Consider the following 21,569-nt stretch of genomic DNA (forward strand, 5'->3'; position numbering starts at 1 on the left):
TAAACATATTTTTATGGATAGTTTGTCTGCATATTTTATTATGTTAGTTAACAATTTTCTAGTTTGAAAATTAATGGTATAATTAAAAAATAAAGTCATTCAAAGTTTTAAACCAAAACATGTTAACAATTCTCTGACCAACTCTAGCAAATGTTCACCATATATATTCCAGAATAAATAATATATACCATAGTCCATGCCCCAACAACACCATATTATATGAATTCAGCAAATCAACAAGTAAGTGATCAATGACTGATCAATAATTGCATGATAAAAAAAATCAGTCCACATCCAAAAGATAGTGAACAAATCAAAACATCTAGATGTTCAAAAATGTAAGTTTCATTCCATTTTATTTGTAAAGTACAAAATATTGATTAATTTATGTAACATTAACAGTGGCAGCCCATTTTATAAATGCATTTTCACTTAACTCCATGCAAAATTAGGCCCAGGTCATGCTTTTATTATATGCACATACACCTTATTTGAAATTTTACGAAGGCTATAAAACAAAATGGCATCTTTTTCGTGGATAAAAGAACATTTTAAGAAATTATAGCACCATTCTATGAATTGTGAGCGGTAAGATATTCACTGGGTTCTTTCAAGTTATGTATTGTTTTTTCTTACGATGCATTGGCTGAAAACAACCCCACAAAGGATTCCCTGTGATCATTAGATAGAAAATGAATCTACTAAATTGTTGTTTTATTGTGCATCCGCATGTAACATCATTATAATGACATTTAAACCCACAATGACGTATGTTCCCGAGTTGTATTCATATTTCACGGGCTTTGGATGTCAACATTTTCCCATGATGCACTGCATATTTTGGCCTCTCCACGGCAACCACTGGAGGTGCATCGTATTCTCTGTAATATCTAAGCCTATTCTGTTCAAACCTGAAGGAAACCAGCAAAATATCTTCACCCCTTAACATCAGGCATACACTAAACACAAACACACAAAAGGTTAAAGTCAACACAAGAAACGAGCGATATGAAATGAGGAACTCACCGTGTACTCGTAGGACTTCACACAAGGAAATTGAACATAAAACAGTAGAGATTACATAGGGTAACAAATAGAATACATGTATGAACATTACACAACAATTGACAGTTTATTGTCCCAAGATGATCAACTAAGATGGCTGACAGTGGCGCAGCGTGAGTCTTCCGATTGGGGAACCCTGACCATGACTGGGGGCACCGGGTCTGACTGGGGGTGGCACAAGCGGTTTTTGGCAATTTTCCTATAAGATTTTTCAAATTTTCAAATCGATGGGGGGGGGGGGCATGTACTCAGCTACGCCACTGATGTCTGATGAAAGTGAGAAGTTCCAGAGTAACTGTAGCAAGCACATTGTAAATTTATTTCTATTGGCAAACATGTTTCCTTATCTTTTTAATTGTTTTCAATGTCAAATACATCTATCTACTTCGATTGGAACAAACACTAATTGCCAAAAAACCCTATTCGCCACTTGCACGGTTCCGCCATTATGCACTATATGCGGGGAGAGCCTCGAACTGGCAGCATACATGAAAGGAAGAATTACGTAACCTTACACAGAATGTTATATGACTGGTTCAATTCCCATTCATGTATGCTGCCAGTTCGAGGCTCTCCCGCACATAGTGCATAATGGCATGAACCTGCAAGTGGCTAATTCAGTCATACTTCCACTACTATTTTAGTACCTATACAGATAAAATCACAGTCATAAATAAATTGGGAGATTCAAAAGCATGACCTACTGATTCACATCAAACTCTGCACTGCAAGAAAATGGTACATTTTCAATACAATCATCACCTTATATACTTATTAATGCTAACTTGCTAAGAGACAAAATGCGCTATTCTATTTAAAATCTGTCATACCCATGTGGAAGATTTAAGACAAGTCTTCCACTGAGGGAGTATATTTTTCAAATGGAATTGGTTAGGGTTCATAATTTTGAAATCCATACATTCCCTGTATATCTTCCACAACTGGAATGAGTATTTCAAATAGAAGTTACCCAATTGTCTATTCTATTTGAAACTCATACTCCCTCTGTGGAAGATCCTTTTTAAATCTTCCACAGGGGTATGACAGATTTCAATTGGAACAGCCTAATAAAACTAACCCCTGAAACTTACCTCATCGGCCGATAAGAAGGATTCATTCTGTAACGGTTCCAGATATCTAGTCACAAGACAGGTTAGATCCTTGACATACGTCCTCTCTGTATCAATCAATTCCATGATCACCTTACGTAACTTCTGCGCCGCTTGCAGCTGCCTCTTTGAACTCTCTATTTGACCTCCGACCTCCTCATCACATGGCTGGTCGTCTCTCAACCGACAAAACTCTGTGATCTGTTCAGCATTTTTGAGTAGATCAGCGATTTCTTGCGGGTTGCTGTCTGGTTTTTGGTTGGCGACCATGTTGGCTTGGTTTTTGGCGGTTTCTTCCTCTACAGGATCATACATTAGTTTCATTGGGGTTGGTTCACGGAAGGATAGGCTACTATTACCTGAGGTATCATTTTCATCATCAAAGTCTGTGGAATTGGGAAGAATATTTTTAAATGTTATAAATCAAAACTTATTTTTGGTACAGAATTACCAAGCTGTACCTATGACTTGAAGAGTTTGTTTGTCTTAAAGTTTATAGCAATCTGCATGAAGCAAGTTATAAATTAAAAGAAGACCGGGAATGACTTGGTAATCAATTATTAAAATACAAAGAGTTGTTTTGTGGGCCATGTTGTCTTTGCTCTTGACATAATGGATCGGAATTGCTTTGAGCAACTAAACCTCTAGTCATTAATAGATGAAATGAACTAACAAAAGCTAATCATTCAAGTCAATGTCAGCTGAAGCGGCAAATTCATTTTTTATTTCCCTTTTCATTCCCTTTTTTTAGTTTTTTGCTGTAAAATCATGAAATTCTGAGACACATTTTGAAGAAAATTGTCTTGATTTGATACTCACTTTGTTTAGGTATAAAACGATTGATATTTGTACTTCAAATGTGTAAATCAACTACAATTTTATGTTGTGTACTTTTGAACACTCAAAAGTGACATCTTAATTTTTAAAAAGTCTTAAAAACAACCCTGCATTTTGCATTCGTTTTTGAAACTACCATGGGCTGTGAGATATGACATTAGTTATTTTTTGCCTAAAGATGAGTGAAATATTGCAATTCCTTGGAATCTCTACCAAAAAATACAATTTTTTTAGATTAGTTTAGTTTCATACTGCTATAGTCATTAAAATGACTCTAAAAACTTTGTCATCTAGCAGACTTTACTTTTATGCAGTATTAAGAATCCACAAGTCACTCAGTTAATGCATGCTTTTATCTGTGAAGCCTCACACCAGCATTCATGTACTGCTACAATATGGTAAGTATCCTAAATTAGTATGGTTGTAAATCGTTACCATGGCAATTGTTACCATGACATCAAAAAAGTTGCCATGTGACACTTGGCATGCAAGAAAACATGATAAAATCACACCACATATAAACAGGCAGGTACCACACCACACAGTGGCATCTTACTTGCTATGAGTGGAAACTCTGTTGATAGTCTCCTACAAAGTTTGGCCAAAGTTGTAGATACAGCTAAAGAGGAGAAAATAAGTTGGCAACAACTGAATCCTAATAGTTCTTCAAGACAAAATTAAGATATGTAAATCAATGTGACCCTTTTATCGGCTTTTGTCGATGCGTATAGTGGTAGAAAGTTTCATTGATCCGGGGGTATCATGCATGACAAAAGATTCGGGTTTAAATTTTTTCACGATCAGACAACATATCGTGGATACGGTATCTAAAACAACAAAATTTATGAAAATGGATATACCTTGCACAATAAATCACAGTGTTTACGGTCCTTTGAGAAATCTGTACCATGATAATTCTGACCTTGTGTTTTCCCAGTTGTTATGAAAGGTTTTAGGGTCAATAACATGAATAATTTACTTGCTTCTAAAAGGAGGAAAAAAGCCAATACTTGTTTAGGGTAGAGAATTGCACCAGTAATACTTGTTTAGGAGTGCATTTTCAGACCTCGTAAATACTTCTTTAGGATGCTTTTTGAGACTTCGAGGTCACACCCAATACCCCCGTGAATGATCAGCAGCCCCCCAGCAGTGTACTTAAAATTATGACAGGTTTGAGCACTTATGCATTAACATTTTTATGAGAAATTGGATTCAAACATGCAAATTCTATTAATAAACTTACTGACTGGCGCTGGTACAATGAGATTATCAATCATCTCATCGGTCAGTCTGGCCTGAGATGGGGGAGGTGGACAGGTCAGTTGATCAATGTATTTGTTTGTGTCCACCATGGCCTGATTCTGGGCAAAGAGTGACCGACAGGAACGGATGGTCATGGTAAGAGTGGTGGCGTTGTGTAAGAGGTTTTCGATGAAGAGCATATCTTGGTCGCAGACGACGCTGCCATTGATGACCAGAAGTTCATCTCCAACTTGTAAATCTGCAAAGTACAAATAGTAAAGAAATAAGTTAGTAAACAAATACTGGCTGCATAGGTTGCAAAAATGAATATAGTCCAAGCAAAATATTTGGTGTCAAACCACATAATTTAATTGCATAGCAAATATTACATGAATTTTTGGTCATAGACCTTTGTCAAGTGCTAAGTGAAAACCTTTTGCGTGCCAGAAAACATAGGAAGACATGAGGAGTCGTGCGAGAAAACGAAAAGTGCAACTCAAAGACACACAAAAGGTCATCACCAAAATTACTGCAAAGAAAGAATGAAGGAAAGAAGGAAATTGAAAGAAAAGAGAAGTGAAGAAAGAGAGAGAGAGAAAAAAAGAAAAGAAAAGTAGATACTTAAAAATCATGTTTGAACTAAGGCGACGAAAAAAGAAAACCCTGTTCTACGGGCCAGACCGACCCAGATTTTGAACAAATTGGGGAAAAAAATTTTCCTGTACAAATGAATACCGACCCAAATTTCGGAAATTTCAGGAACAAATTTTTTTTGTATTTTCTCAAATTGCAAATTATTTACAGATTTTAGTTTTTTTTTTGGTCATTTAAAAAAAAAAAAAAAAAAAGGTCACCGACCGACCCAACTTGAAAGGTCCGTCCGCCCGTAGAACAGGATTTCTTTTTTTCGTCGCCTAATGGTGCTAAATGGTCTCATGTCATTGACTACCTACCTTGATGATAAGCCATGCCGCCTTTTTCTATTTCAGATATAAATACACACAGCTGATCTTCTTGCTCAGCATCATCCCCCAGCTCTGCCTCTAATGAGAAGCCTGAAAAAGACAAACAAGTCAAGTTATTAGACAAGGCGGTTCTCGAACCACGAGTCTCGCCTGCTTTTGTGACCGCCTGCTTTTGCGATAACTGTTGGTAGAGAGGTAAATGAATTTGGCGGTTATCGGCTGGGCACAATTATCTGGCCGATGGTAACTGTACCCACCAAGTTTCATGCCCATGCAACAGTTTTTACTAATATGACCTCAGATGACCCCTGGTGGCCCTGAAATAACCTTCTAAAATTTTGGCTCTAAATGTTGACTGTACCCCTCGTGCTAAGTTTCATGCCCATACAACAGTTTTTACTAATTTCACCTCAGATGACCCCTGGTGGCCTCGAAATGACCTTCCAAAAATTTGGCTTTAAATGTTGACTGTACCCATCAAGTTTCATGCCCATACAAGTTTTTACTAATTTGTCCTCAGATGACCCCTGGTGACTCCGAAATTACCTTCCAAATATTTGGTTTTAAATGTTGACTGTACCCACCAAGTTGCATGACCATACGACAGTTCTTACTAATTTGACCTCAGATGACCCCTGGTGACCCTGAAATGACCTTCCAAAAATTTGGCTCTAAATGTTGACTGTACCCACCAAGTTTCATGCCCATCCGACAGTTTTTACTAATTTGACCTCAGATGACCCCTGGTAACCTCAAAATGACCTTCCAAAAATTTGGCTTTAAATGTTGACTGTACCCACCAAGTTTCATGTCCATCCAACAGTTTTTACTAATTTGACCTCAGATGACCCCGAAATGACCTTCCAAAAATTTGTCTTGAAATGTTGACTGTACCCACCAAGTTTCATGTCCATACGACAGTTTTTACTAATTTGACCTCAGATGACCCCTGGTGACCCCAAAATGACCTTCCAAAAATGTGGCTTTAAATGATGACTGTACCCACCAAGTTTCATGCCCATACAACAGTTTTTACTAATTTGACCTCAGATGACCCCTGGTGACCCCAAAATGAACTTCCAAAATTTGCCTTGAAATGTTGACTGTACCCACCAAGTTTCATGCCCATACGACTTTTTAATAACTTGACCTCAAATGACCCCTGAGTGACCTCGGATGACCCCGTAATGACCTTCCAAAAATTTGGCAAAACCAAAGAACTATTTCATCAAAGTAATAAATCAAAACAGAAAGATGCTTCCTTTACGAAAGTTATCACTCATTGAAAGTGCTACTTTGCTATACTTTACATGGAAAGCAACTATCTTAAAGTCGTCATATTTCCTTAATTACATGACCGATCAAGCTGTTATTGGGATATGTGATGCACAGTTGAAAATTAATTATTAAAAGATTTGGTGACCTCAGTTGACCTTTGACCTTGTATGTGACCTTTGACCACACGAAATTGGATAAAGTATGTTGCGCTGAAAAATCAAATTTGGCAATACGAAAGAACTATTTCATCAAATAAATCAAAACAGAAAGATGCTTCCTTTACGAGTTATCACTCATTGAAAGTGCTACTTTGCTATACTTTACAAAGAAAGCGACTATCTTAAAGTCGTCATATTTCCTTAATTACATGACCGATCAAGCTGTTATTGGGGTATGTGATGCACAGTTGAAAATTAATTATTAAAAGATTTGGTGACCTCAGTTGACCTTTGACCTTGTATGTGACCTTTGACCTCATGAAAATCTAATCAGGTCGAGTACCTCTGGCCACATAACTCCCCACCAAGTTACGTCACTGTACCCCATACGGATCTCCAGATAATCTGTTCACAAGGTATTTTGCTTATTACGCATATATTATGCAAATTAGGTACTTAATTACCATATTTTACGCTCAAAATCTAATCAGGTCGAGAACCTCTGGCCCCGCTTCTCCTCACCAAGTTACGTCACTGTACCCCATACGGATCTCCAGATAAGCTGTTCACAAGGGTTTTTGCTTGATACGCATCAAATACGCATAAATTATGCAAATTAGGTACTTAATTAGCATATTTTGCGCTGAAAATCTAATCAGGTCGAGAACATCTGGCCACGCTTACTCCCCACCAAGTTACGTCACTGTACCCCATACGGATCTCCAGATAAGCTGTTCACAAGGGTTTTTTTTGCTTGATACGCATCAAATACGCATACATTATGCAAATTAGGTACTTAATTAGCATATTTTGCGCTGAAAATCTAATCAGATCGAGAACATCTGGCCACGCTACTCCCTACCAAGTTACGTCACTGTACCCCATACGGATCTCCAGATAATCTGTTCACAAGGTATTTTGCTTATTACGCATAAATTATGCAAATTAGGTACTTAATTACCATATTTTTGCGCTCAAAATCTAATCAGGTCGACACCCTTTGGTCATGCTACCCCTATAAAGTTTCATCATCATAGCACTTACGGTTCTCAAGATAACACGTTCACAAGCTTTTTCCGACACACACACTGCACACACAAGACTCCACCCCTACCCACATAACCCTGAAAATGGGGACATGGGTAGAGATGTAGGAAATTGGGGACAACCTATTGCATGACATTATGCTTGAAATTTTATTGCTTATGTGTAGGTATACCCTACTTATCAACAATCTGTAGTGGGAATTACAAATTTCAAATTCCTTGTCCTAGTGATTTTTTACATTGGAACTGTGGACACACACCAATACACACTCAATGAGATTTTTAACATGAAATATGGGGATATAGAATATCCCCATTTTAAATGTAAAGTTCTGGAAGTGTGTATGGGTATTTAACATATTAACTGGGGACATTGGAACTGTGGACACACACCAATACACACCCAAATGATTTTTTAACATGAAAGAGGGGAAAACGGAGTGCGTTCATATAAAATGTGAACAACCCCTCTCAAGTTCTGGAAGGGTGTGTATATAAATGTTTAAAGCCAATTTTAGCTACTTTAGGAAAAGTATTGAGAACTAAAATGAAATGAAAGGAACCCTGAAAGTACATTGTATGTTTTAATTCTCCCAGTCTTGGGGTTCTTTCAGATCTGGAAAAATTATTCTTGTGCAATATTTGCCACATTTCCCTTCAACATGGCAGGATTCCCACAGAAGTCAATTGGGGAAGTAGGGATATCTCCAATTCTCTTTTGATTACATGGGGGTGTGGCAGAATGTTGCAATTGGTCGTATGCCATGAACTGGGTGCGCTAAAATGGGGAGCCATTTTTTGTCAAGTTTCATTCAAGTTTATTCTTAAAGTACTTGCCTGTTTAAAGTATTTGGTATCAATTTATTGCTAGAGGTCTGCTCTAAAAATAAAACCATTTCCAGCACATTTGGACTAGTATTGCATTAGTGTTGCATTTGAACTACAGGCTGTCCCAAAAAAAAGAGGCCCCACATTGCGCCCTCTTTTTCTCCTATTTCTGAAACGTTGATCAAATATATTTTGGTATGTAAAGAAACCCTGAATCGTTAGCTTTAATTAAACCAAAACAATTCTTTCAATCGGCTCACAATTTTTGAAGATATGCCCTCTTTAAGAAATGTACCCGTTTTTCACTCTGTCCACGGATGAGGTTTGGCTACATCAAAGATTTAAACGAAACACACGGTTAATGACACGGATAGATAATAGCATTAGTCTTGGGAAAGCATTCACTATAAGCGAGGATCACCAGCTAGCTTCAAACATCTTCGCAACCCTTAAGGATGGTACACAACGCAATTAATGCAATGAGAACTAGGGCTGAAACCTGTATTCGTCACGGAGGCAACCAGGTAGAGGGCAGAGCAGCACAGTAAACTCACTTCAAAAGAACCAAAGACAAACTAAACAGCCCTTTTCAGGGGTACCTTTTATTCCAAAAAGAGAAATGACTTATGTTGTCAATAAAAAGAAAGCAAGAGACGAGAAAAACATAAGTAATTGCAAGTATAGGAAAAGAAGTCCCATCCCACATCAATTTCGCCCAAATTAATGACACTTAACAAAATCCATAACCCATAAGCCCACCGGTAAAGCCCATTCCCTTAAATAAAGTTGTTATTTTATAAAGTTATCATCGAGAAATGTTTTATATTCATGCATGGTATATGTACTTTTCAATCTTTGAAGTAGCCAAACCTCCTCCGTGGACAGAGTAAAAAACGGATACATTTCTTTAAAAGGACATATCTTCAAAAGTTATGAGCCGATTGAAATAATTGTTTTGGTTTATTAAAGCTAACGATTGTAGGTTTCTTTACATACCAAAATATATTTGATCAACTTTTCAGAAATAGGAGAAAAAGAGGGCGCAATGTGGGGGCCTCTTTTTTTGGGGGGACACCCTGTACAAGTGTAGGGAATTGAAGGAAAGGATGTATACAAACAAGCTAAGCATGATTCAAATGTGGTTATTCCAACAGGTTGTGTTCTTTATGTTGGAATAGATATGATACATGAAAACAATAAATTTGAACTTCGGGTTCAAGACCATGAAGACAATATGTGCTCAATATCCGCCTAATAATATACCATATTTAAAGTCACCCTGTATAGTACCATTTTGCATAGAGATGACAAATAATATATGTACTTAACAGAATGTACAAAGGGCCATTTAATTACATAGAAGAAAATGAAGTTTGTATTCCATGACTACACTTTACATTACATTAAACCTGTCAAACATAATCACCCTGTATAATATGTTGATCACCCTGTATACTTAATATTTGAGTATAACTATGGGCAGAAACTCACGACTCATGTATTTCTCTTTCTAATTTACATTTTCAGTGATAAAATATAGGACTGCTACTTAAATAAAGAAGTTAATTGATCTTCAAATTAATTTTTTTGCATCAAAAAATACAGTCGAATTTGACCACCCTGTATGATCAACACAGAACACCACCAGTCGTCCCGTTTATGATTTGTTTGTGGGCCATTGTCATATTTTTTTTAATCCACATCTGTTTTGACTTGTACATTTTGGGAGAAAAAGATGACTCAGGTATATCAAAATTTCAAAATATGTATTTCGTTTTTATGTTAAACCCTATAGGAATTTTACCCGCCTTGAATATTGGATCTCTTTTTGCCGTATCTAACATCCTTGTAATAAGCTTTCCAAAAATATATACGTGTGTGCACTTTAAATGTAAGGAATAAAAGTTATGCTTACTGCAGGACATATTGGTGACGTTTATGTCATTTTTCAGTGTGTAATATTCATGACATACGACCAATTACAGACACTTATTTCATGCTGAAATTGGGGATACATACAAGGATTCTTACTAGTCAATTGGGGAAGAACCGCGAAATAAGGATATCTTAATATTTCTCTTTTGTTTACATGGGGATGTGGCAGAATATAACAATCAGACACTTATTTCATGCTGAAATTGGGGATACACACAAGGATTCTTACCAGTCAATTGGGGAATCGAATTGGACACAAAGGTGTGGCAGAGTGTCGCTCTCACAGACACTTATTTCATGCTGCAATTGGGGATACACACAAGGGTTCTTACCAGTCAATTGGGGAAGTACCGCGAAATGTGAATATATTCATTGGGCATTTAGGTGTGGCAGTGTCACAGTGGCAAGATTCTTACCAGTCAATTGGGGAAGTACCGCGAAATGTGAATATATCCATTGGGCATTAAGGTGTGGCAGTGTCGCTATCACAGACACTTATTTCATGCTGCAATTGGGGATACACACAAGGATTCTTACCAGTCAATTGGGGAAGTACCGCGAAATGGGAATATATTCATTGAGCATTAAGGTGTGGCAGAGTGTCGCTCTCACAGACACTTATTTCATGCTGCCATTGGGGATACACACAAGGATTCTTACCAGTCAATTGGGGAATCGAATTGGACACAAAGGTGTGGCAGAGTGTCGCTCTCACAGACACTTATTTCATGCTGCAATTGGGGATACACACAAGGGTTCTTACCAGTCAATTGGGGAAGTACCCTCGACATGGGAATATATTCATTGGGCATTAAGGTGTGGCAGAGTGTCGCTCTCACAGACACTTATTTCATGCTGCAATTGGGGATACACACAAGGATTCTTACCAGTCAATTGCGGAAGTACTGCGAAATGGGAATATAAACATTGGGCACAAAGGTGTGGCAGTGTCGCTATCACAGGCACTTACTTCATGCTGAAAATTTGCTATTTCAGATTATCCACACCCCCCATTTCCAACTCCTTTTCCTCTCAATATTGCATGGGAATTCCCATCACGAAAATGCCTAGATTGAATGGCTATAATGCCTATTGCTCGGGAATTCCATTTATGTAAATACCTATTGTTTGGGAATTCCCATCAGAAAAATGCCTCTTGCATTGGAAATTCTCATCACAAAGTAAAGTACTCAAACAAAAATGTGCAATTGTATTGCAAAAAATAACCAAAACATGAGATTAAAATTGGTCTGAAACTGGGGTAAGGGCTCTGGTACGAACGTTTGTCATTTGGACAGTATTTTTTATGGGACATGAGAGCACATCATGCATCAGACATATCGAATTGAATTCTGAATACGAGGAATGTCCTGATGATATCAAATAATTTTGATTTTTTTTTAAATTTGTGATATAATTGGCAAGATTTTTTGGCAGGCCGAGAGGGGTTGGGAAGTGATTTTTGGCAGGCCCAGAGGGGCAAATGAGTCCTCAAGTAAACTTTCTAAATCTAATGATAAATCCAAGCAATCCAGGTAAATCATCCACATAGTAAATTGCTCAACCAGGCCATCCTACACTCATTGCATTATGTTCTGATGTTCTGATCTGATGAGTGTAGGTCGGCATAGCCTGCTTGGCTTGCCTTCATGAAACAATGTTGTAAACAACAATGTTTTAATCAACCACCAAGTTCATTTTAAATATAAATCTAATGATGTGTACTTAAAGTGTATGTAGCTGGGATGAAAAGCTGACAATCAAATGAAATGTAGCTATTGAAGATATGGATTTTTCCCAAAAACACCTAATTTTTATTTTTGTGGTGTTTTTGGGAAAAATATATATCTTCAATAGCTACATACACTTTTATCCCAGCTACATACACTTTAAGTACATATCATTAGATTTATAAAGTTTACTTCGAGGACTGTTAAATATCAAAAATATCAATTTTTAATCATTTGCCCCCTCTGGGCCTGCCAAAAATCGCTTCCCAACCCCTTTCGGCCTGCCAAAAAATCTTGCCCCTCCCCCTCCCATGCTAAATTTTTTTGGATCTAAATGTGCAAACCTTAAGGGATCTGGAATGAGCATTTTGACAGTATTTTTTTGTGGGACGTGAGAGCACATCAGGATGATCAGACATATCCATAATAATAATGATATCAAATAATTTTCATTTTTGAAATTCACGATATAATACAAATTTTATGACAAATTATTAAAATTTGATATTTTTCACATTTTGATATATAACAGTCCTCAGTAAATTTTATAAATCTAATGATATATTCTTAAAGTGTATGTAGCTGGGAGGAAAAGCCGACAATCAATTGAAAATTTTGACCTTTCATATTGAAGATATGGATATTTTCCCCAAAAGACCTAACTGATCGTCGGCTTTTCATCCTACCTACATACACTTTAAGTACATAATTATCATCAGATTTATAAAGTTTACTTCGAGTACTGTTAAATATCAAAAATATCAATTTTTAATCATTTACCATAAAATGTGTATTACACTGCGAATTTCAAAAAATGATATCAGAAGGACATTCTTCGTATTCAGAATGCAATTCGATATGTCTGGTGTGCTCTAATGTCCCACAATAAATACTGTCCAAACGTTCATACCCCATCCCTTAAATGGTCTATATTGTGAGTGCAACAAACAGGAAAATTTGCATATTTTAAGCATACTGCTTTTTAAGCATTTTATTTAAAAAGGGGCCCCATTAAGGAATCGGATAACAACGTTTGCACAGTATTTTTTGTGGGACCTGAGAGCACATCAGACATACCGAATAAGTATTCTTTGAAATTTGCGATATGATACAAATTTTATGGCAAATTATAAAATATTACTATTTTTTTCATTTTTGATATTAACAGTCAACGGAGTAAACTTTATAAATCTAATGATATGTAAAGTGTATGTAGCTGGGATGAAAAGCCAATGATCATTTAAAAATTCTGACCTTTCATATTGAAGATATACATTTTTTTTTCCAAAAAGACTTACATTTTTTGGTGTTTTGAAAAGAAATCTATATCTTTAATACGAAATGTAAAAATTTTCATATGATGAACGACTTTTCATCCCAGCTACTTACACTTTAAGTACAAAATTATCATTAGACTTATTCAATTTACTTTGATGACTGTTAAATTTCAAAAATATCAATTTTCAATCATTATATCACAAATTTCAAAAAATCTAAATTATTTGATATCAGAAGAACATTCCTTGTATTCAAAATGCAATTCAATATGTATGATGTGCTCTCAGGTCCCACAAAAATATGTGAAAATGTCGCTATCCGAGCCCTTAATGTGTGCCAAAATCACTTGCCCCCTCTTGGCTTGCAAAAATGGTTTGCACCCTTCCCTCTCAGCTGGTCAAAAATGTCTTCCTTCCAATTCCCAACCCCGCTCTTAATTATTGGTGAAGGGGATGATTACATAATCTAATGTTCAGATATCAGTAGACCTATATTTTTAGAGAAAAGATTGGTATAGCTATATATTTTACCTTCATGCAAATTAATTGCTAAGTTTTAGGTAAAAAGAAGCTATGTTTTTGCATGCAAAACATGCATATAGAGATTGTAATATGGGTGGTTGTGAAGAAATTCCAACCAAAAGGCCATTTATTCCATAGGGAAAAAGACACTAAAGTTTCTCTATTTTTGAGGAACTATATAAAGTTATCGTAGAACGTGTTTCGATTAATGGTGATCAAGACTTAATTGATCTTAATTGATCTCATCAGCTACATTTTGCTCAGCTTAATTTAGGTATATTTGTTCACAGTAGAAACTTAAATCTGCATAGCTATATAACTTGGGTCTAAAATGCCTAACTTTTTGACATTGGCAATTTGGTCCATTTTAAGTGACGGAGTTTTTCTCTAAAAATGGAAAATGCAATGTCTATTATGGCATTGTGTAGGCCTATGCTAACATATAGTGATGTTCTACTATGAAAATTAAGCATGAGTGGTTTTGATTTCATTCAAATGGATATCTTTTCTTTATTAGAAAAGAGTAGACCTATTAGTAGGCCTACATATCATAATAATGAAAATCTAGTTGGGTACAATAGGTATATATACCGTGCCAATAAAGTATCCTTACACTTGGAAAAATAATCACAATTTCCAAACTGAACAATATTGGGGTAAATTTGTTTTTTCAATAGATGCCCTATCTAATCCTGCACATTATGACACCACATTGAATCAATCGTGATCTCAAGAAGTAAAGTTACAAGCATTTGAATAGAGCGAAGGTCCAGTTTTAAAAGTGACAAACTGGCCTATTCAATACTCCACAGACTAAACATCTGGTTTGAGAGTGGTGAATGAACAATTTATGCGTTTGGCTTTAATTAAGAACAAAAGGAACAAAAGAAAACGGAAACAAAAGAACTGACAAATAAAATAAAAGTTATGAAAAGTACAGAGAAGCAAAAACTGAAATAAAAACTGCTTTAAATAACTCTTCATTGAAGAAGCTGTGTTGTCTCTTTGTTTCGCTTGTTGGAATCTTTTTGCGCCTTGTATTAGCCAGTTTGTCACTTTTAAAACTGTACCTTCGTCTATTCAATTGCTTGTAAGTTTACTTTTTTATAAAAGTCATATTGGATTCAATGTGGTGTCATAATGTGCAGGATTAGATAATGCATCTATTAAAAAAGCTAATTTACCCCAATATTGCTCGGTTTTGAAATTATGATTATTTTTCCAAGTGTAAGGATATTTTATTGGCGCAGTATAGTTCGTATTTGTTTGGTATAAACTGAGGAGTAGGCCCTATTATACAAGTGCCTTCATAGTGGGTGACAACACCGGGTGGACTCCATAAGTGGGTTTATCCTCTGTGGTGGTTCTGAAGAGAATGTGTGATTGGAAGCATGTAGGTGATTTCTTTTTTCATGCATACATTTTGAGAAACATAAATGCTTTTAAGGGCATATTTTTAACCCTTTTTTCAAATAGGGAGCTTGCTACGGAATTGTTTAAATGTTTTGACCACGAATATGTATTTCTAAATAAAATGATGCAAATACACTTTCAGCTCTTCATTAAAGCATCAAATTTTACCTTATCTGAATAATAATAATAATAATAATAAAATATATTTTTGAGCGCCTCACAACAAAAGCAAGTTCACCAAGCGCTTTACAAAGCAAAATACATGAAAGCTAAATACACAAATTATTTGCAAGGTACAAGCCAGCTGTACAATGCCATAAATTAAAAACAAGGTTACTATACCATAAATTAAGTACAATAATTAATCTACATCTTGAACGACAATTTGAATAAGATGAGTCTTTAGGAATGTTTTAAAGTTCTGCAGAGAAGTGATGAATCTAAATGTTATCTGTAGTATTTGGGCATTTATTGGTTCATGATTTTATGATTATAAAAAAAAAAAAAAAAAAGGTTACATGTAGATTTGTGAAAATAATCTAAGTTGCTGTTAACAAATATTAATGTCCTTTTCACATGAAATAATCTTTGTACCCTCTACTCGTACCCCTGTGAATGTCAAGTTCTGGCGTATGATTTAGCCCGCATTCCAAATTCCTGAGCAAGCTGTTTACGGGACATAATGCAACGCGGGGTTCGCTGCCCGCACACAGCGCACAGTACATTTGGCGGGTCATTTGAGTAGGTCCAGCCATAGCATGGCAGATGCAGTATTATTCTGTTGAACAGAAAGTTAATTTTGTTCAGTTTTATTTCAAGAGACCAATCAGAAAATGGACAATATTCTTACAGTAATTTCAACTCAACAAAACCCAAATAAAGCCTAAATGCAAATTATTATTAATTTCATTATGTTGATGGCAGAAGATACAGCGTGCAGAAATGCTTTCACCAAAAATTGGTGACTCCATATGTTACATTATAATATTTTATGTATAATACTTTTGTGACGTCAAAAGTATATTACAAGTCAAATAAAAATGGGTTCCACGTGAGTTGAATCACATTAAATAGCGGCGCTATAATCCCGACTCTTAATTGTTTGCTAGATTCAAGCGAGGTCATCCGAAAATCTATCAAAGATAAATTTCTACTGATGCTGCTAAAAATTCCAAGAGGTGCTTTTGGATGTTTATTCTGCACTTTACCAGTAGGCCTACTATAGTAATAAATTCACCAGATCTAATCCACCGTGCCAGGAAACTGAATTCCTGTACCATTGGGCTATTCCAGAAAATAGATGCACACCCCCTATAGAGGAGTTCGGATATCCCGGATATCCGGACTTTTTGTCCAGTCCTGGCTGTTGGAAATCCAGACTTTTAAAGTGCCCAAAGGCAAAAAAATCCGGTTTAAATCATTTTCAACATTTCCGTGATTTTCCTTCATTTGATTGGATTTCCAAGCTTTTTCCAGTAACATTGGCAACTGGAAATCCAGTCGTTTTCAGAAAGCAAACTTGGAAATCTGGACATTTCTTTGATTGAAAATTTACTCCTCTATAGGGGGTGTGCCCCTATTTTCTGGAATAGCCCATTGTGTACTCTGTAGTGTTTTTCATTGGCTTTCCCTACACCATGACATCTAATTTCATAAACTTATAAAACAGTTATAAGATACACACATTTGCTTGCATTTTCTTCATTAATGTTTATAATGCACCCATATTTATAAACAACAAAATTTCAGATTTTCAAGAATATGCCTATTTTTAAGCACATATTCTTACTAATTCCGACATGTCCATTATGAAACCGTGTGAAACTGACCCTCGAATCCAAAAAATTGGACCCCTCAAATTCCAATAATTAAATTCCTTTTGCCGGAAAATACACTAGGCCTACTATTATGTCAAGGCCTCACAACATGCCCTTAGGCTTCTCAGCGATGTTCACTTCATTCAATGCAAATCAATCACTACTATTCACTATGGATGTGAAGTCCTTGTACACCAGTATCCCACATGACGAGTGACTACGAGCTTTACGTCATTTCCTTTGACAGGCGTAAGATCAAAGAACCATCAACTGACACTATTTGTCGACTTGCTGAACTTGTTCCGAATCTCAATTGCTTTGAATTCAATGGACAGTTTTACCTTCAGACCCAGGGCGTAAAGATGGGTACCAGATTCGGACCAGTATATGCTTGTATCTTCATGGGTTTCAATGAACAACAGTTTCTACAACAGTATAAGGGTCCAAAACCTCATCACTTCCTCAGATACATTGATGACATAATCGCGACGCTAACTGCAGAGAAGAAGATTTGTTACACTTCATGGAATTTGTCAATCAATTCCACCCGGCGCTTAGATATACCTGGGAAATCTCCAACGAACAGATCAGTTTCCTAGACATCATGATCACCATCGATGGCAATCATCTCTGCACTTCAGTACACTACAAGAGCACTGACTCCCATTCGTACTTGACCTACACATCATCACATCCAAAGTCATGTAAGAATTCCATACCGTTCTCACAACTTCTCCGCCTGAGACGACTATGCAGCAGTGAAGCCGACTTCAGCAAGCAATCCTTGGACATGATCCAGTTCTTCAAGTCTTGTGGTTACCTCGACAATGTAAACTCTGCGGCATTACAGCGGGTTCATACCATCACCAGAGAAGAGAGCCTTCGCACTGAAGAGCGTGCCGACAATCACCAATGCCCCCCGCTTGTACTCACATATCATCCAGCCACTGTTGCAGTAAGTAATGTGATCATGCGCCCAACTGGAAGATAATTAGTGATCATCCTACAACCACTGATATCTTCAAAGAACAACCCATTGTGTCCTACCGTCGCGACAAGAACGTTAAAGATCACCTTGTTCGCTCTTCACTACCACAAACAGATGAAGAGACAATAGCCAACCACGGCACGGTAACCTGCAAGCGACGCAGATGCAACACCTGCCGGCATCTGAGGAGCAACAACAGCGTAGCGGGACCCAGAGGAGTGTATCACATCAAGAAAACATTCAGTTGCATTTCAACCCATGTGATTCATTGCATTAGTTGCAAACGCCATCCCACCTGTCTATATATCGAGGAGATAGAGCATAGGTTGGCCGATAGATTTACAGAGCACAGACACGATATCCTTCAGTTCTGCGTGACATCTTTCGACCAGTTCCGGAGCACTTCACTACCAGTGACCACACCTTGGATGATGTCGAAGTGACAGCACTTACTCAATTTTCAGATAGAAAGAACCGCAAGCTGATGGAACAACAAATCATTTTCCAACTTGGGACACTCAAACCCAAGTAACCCAACGGCATGAATCTACAATTTAATGTATTCAATATAAATAAATGTGACTCTTAATTTCATCCATCATGCCGCTCAGTAGTCCAGGAGTTGCGATCTGCGTATCTGTTTTTGTTTTTGTGTATTTCCTGCATGTTTATGGTATGTGCGCTTTACGCGCACGCACAACACGTGGTCGCTTTTCACACGCGCTTTACGCTTCACGCAACAATCTTTTCTTTGGTTGTTTTCAAGCACGTGAATCGCAGCCCACACTTGATAAAGGCCAAGGGTGAAATATTGTGAATAAATCTGTGGATTAAATTCCCAGAAAATTAAAACGGTTTGTTCCAAAATTCTTATTTAATGGATCTACTAAACTCCTCAAAAAAGTTTGGAAACTTTAAAAACGGTTGCATATCAGACAATTTTGAAATCTATCTCCATATTGTTTCATACCAGCGAAAACATTGTTCTTTCCTGTCAACAATGACACCTCATTTGTGACGATAATTTATTCCACGGCTGAGTAACTTTCTTTGAAAGACAGAGAGGTCTCAAAGAAAATGTGCGAAATAGACCATTATCTGCGCTCATCTTATTGCTCTGAATGAATGAGCGAGTGGTTTAATGCATGAATAAAAGAATGTATGAAATGTTGTTTGCAGTACATCATGTTGAATGAAAAGTGCTAGGATGGGATTAGCAGTTCTAGTACATGTGGATTCAAACAGATCAACATAAGTCAACCTATCTTGCTGGTCACTTCTTCATAGTGGTCATTTGCAAGAAAGTTCTAATCAAACATGGTTCAATTACCAGACCTGGATAAAGCTCGCGCTATTGGTCAGCTTGAGGCTGGCATACCTCAGAATCACGTTACGGAAACTTTTTGGATTTTCTTGCAGTATGATCTCCATTCTCTTATTAAAGTTATATTAATTGTGGGATCATTAGTACCCATATACGAGGCGTTGCATATGATTAACATTATTCATGTTTTAATGTAGGCCTATTTTGGGATGATAAATAGAACATACTCCAACATTACATGTAAATAATATCACCGATATCAACATGCACAAAGTGTTGCAAATTCATAACCCAACGTGTTTATGTTGTAACCAGTTCTGCAACTCTTATTAATTTATTGTTTTACCCGTAAGTAGAGTGGCGTTGTGAAGTGTTGTGTCATCCGGCTTTTTTTTATTCCAGCGTAGGCCCCTAAATACCGTACCAAACTATTCATGATTATTGATAACATGAATAAAATCAAAGCAATTTTTATTACCGTATTATTATGTGGGATGTCTATAAAATTAATGTAGTAAATTATCCGTTTTTTTTGGTTTGTTTGTTTTAAAATTAGTAATTGAAGTAGTACAGTAGGCTTATAATAAGCCTACTGTACAGTTAAAATATTATGCAAGAAGACATCAAAAGGTGTTCATCATTGCGTGTAAGAACACTCACTAAATTTACCACTCTTAGAAATTGAGCAACTCCTTATGAATTAATTAAGCAACACCCAATATAACAAAATATATATTTTCCCGGTACATACATCTTATTCGACGTGTAATACTTTTTGACGTCACGAAAAGTATTATACATAAAATATTATATGTAACATGTGGAGTCTGCAGACTGCCTTAAGCGTTACCCTTGGACAATTATAGTATTACCCATATACGGATTCATTCAATAATTACCATTTTATTCATTCATTAACATAATAGCAAAATTTGAACCTCTAAACTCAATATAGATATTGTTAAATCTATCATGTTACCTACGAATACCTGGGTTTCTTCACGTATCATTTAATAAAGTGTTTAAAAGTGTATGCTCATAGTTCCTAAATGCTGCAATTGGGGATACACACAAGGATTCTTACCAGTCAATTGGGGAAATGCCGCAAAATAAGGATATACCCCCATTCCTCTTTTTTATAACATGAAGGTGTGGCAGAATGTCAAAATCACAGACACTTATTTCATTCAGGATAGATACAAGGATTCAATTGGGAAGTACCGTGAAATAGGGATATCTTCATTTCTTTTTTTTGTTACATGGGGATGTGGCAATCAGACACTTATTTCATGCTGAAATTGGGGATACACAAAAGGTTTCTTACCAGTCAACTGGGGAAGTATCATAAATTGGGCACAAAGGTGTGGCACAGTGTCGCTCTCACAGACACTTATTTCATGCTGCAATTGGGGATACACACAAGGATTCTTACCAGTCAATTGGGGAAAAATAATACCGCAAAAATAAGGATATCCCCATTCAATCTTCTTTTGATAACAGAATGTCACAATTGAAACCTAAGTATGGGCCCAATTTTCAGCAGCTATTCTCATAAAAGATTCTTCTCTACAGACTCCAGTACAAGGTATCAATTTGGAATTGGAGTGGCATAATTATAGTTTCTGTATTTTCTCATCTTCTCTGGTTTAATCAACAGTTCACACACCATGCAAAATGGAACAGGACATTGGTAAATGCCAGTTTAGGGATTGTGCAAGGTCTTGATCGATGTGAATAAAGTGTTAAGTTTGTCACCCATTTTCCCTTGTGTGCTGTATGAGCATAAGAATTTATAAAGATGTTGTTTTAACAATAATAATTTTCCCTATCCAGTAACGATGTCCCGTGTTATATGAGATGATAGATATTGGCCTATACTGGTACACAAAGAAATGTTAGTACCAAACTGGGGATGACGTACTACAATTACAAATCAGCAGGCCTAGGACCAGGCTAAGGTAGCCTAGGTCAACATAGTAGGCCTTATCCTGACAAAACCAAATCAACATCAAAGTTAAGGTCAACGGGAATATCC

At 36.6% G+C, this 21,569-nt stretch overlaps 1 protein-coding gene across 1 annotated transcript in view; it reads right to left on the reverse strand.

The window, feature by feature from the left end:
• Nucleotides 1-21,569, reverse strand: part of LOC140156568 (rho guanine nucleotide exchange factor TIAM1-like) — a 128,312-nt gene that overhangs the window by 14,495 nt on the left and 92,248 nt on the right. Inside the window, exons 17-19 of the mRNA XM_072179508.1 lie at nt 5,207-5,308; nt 4,255-4,512; nt 2,157-2,560 (exon numbers count right to left, since the gene is read on the reverse strand). Coding sequence (XP_072035609.1) covers nt 2,157-2,560; nt 4,255-4,512; nt 5,207-5,308 — 764 coding nt within the window. The remainder of the gene's footprint in view (nt 1-2,156; nt 2,561-4,254; nt 4,513-5,206; nt 5,309-21,569) is intronic.

This window comes from Amphiura filiformis, chromosome 7 (genome assembly GCF_039555335.1).
Source record: "Amphiura filiformis chromosome 7, Afil_fr2py, whole genome shotgun sequence".
Classification (NCBI taxonomy): Eukaryota; Metazoa; Echinodermata; class Ophiuroidea; order Amphilepidida; family Amphiuridae; genus Amphiura; species Amphiura filiformis.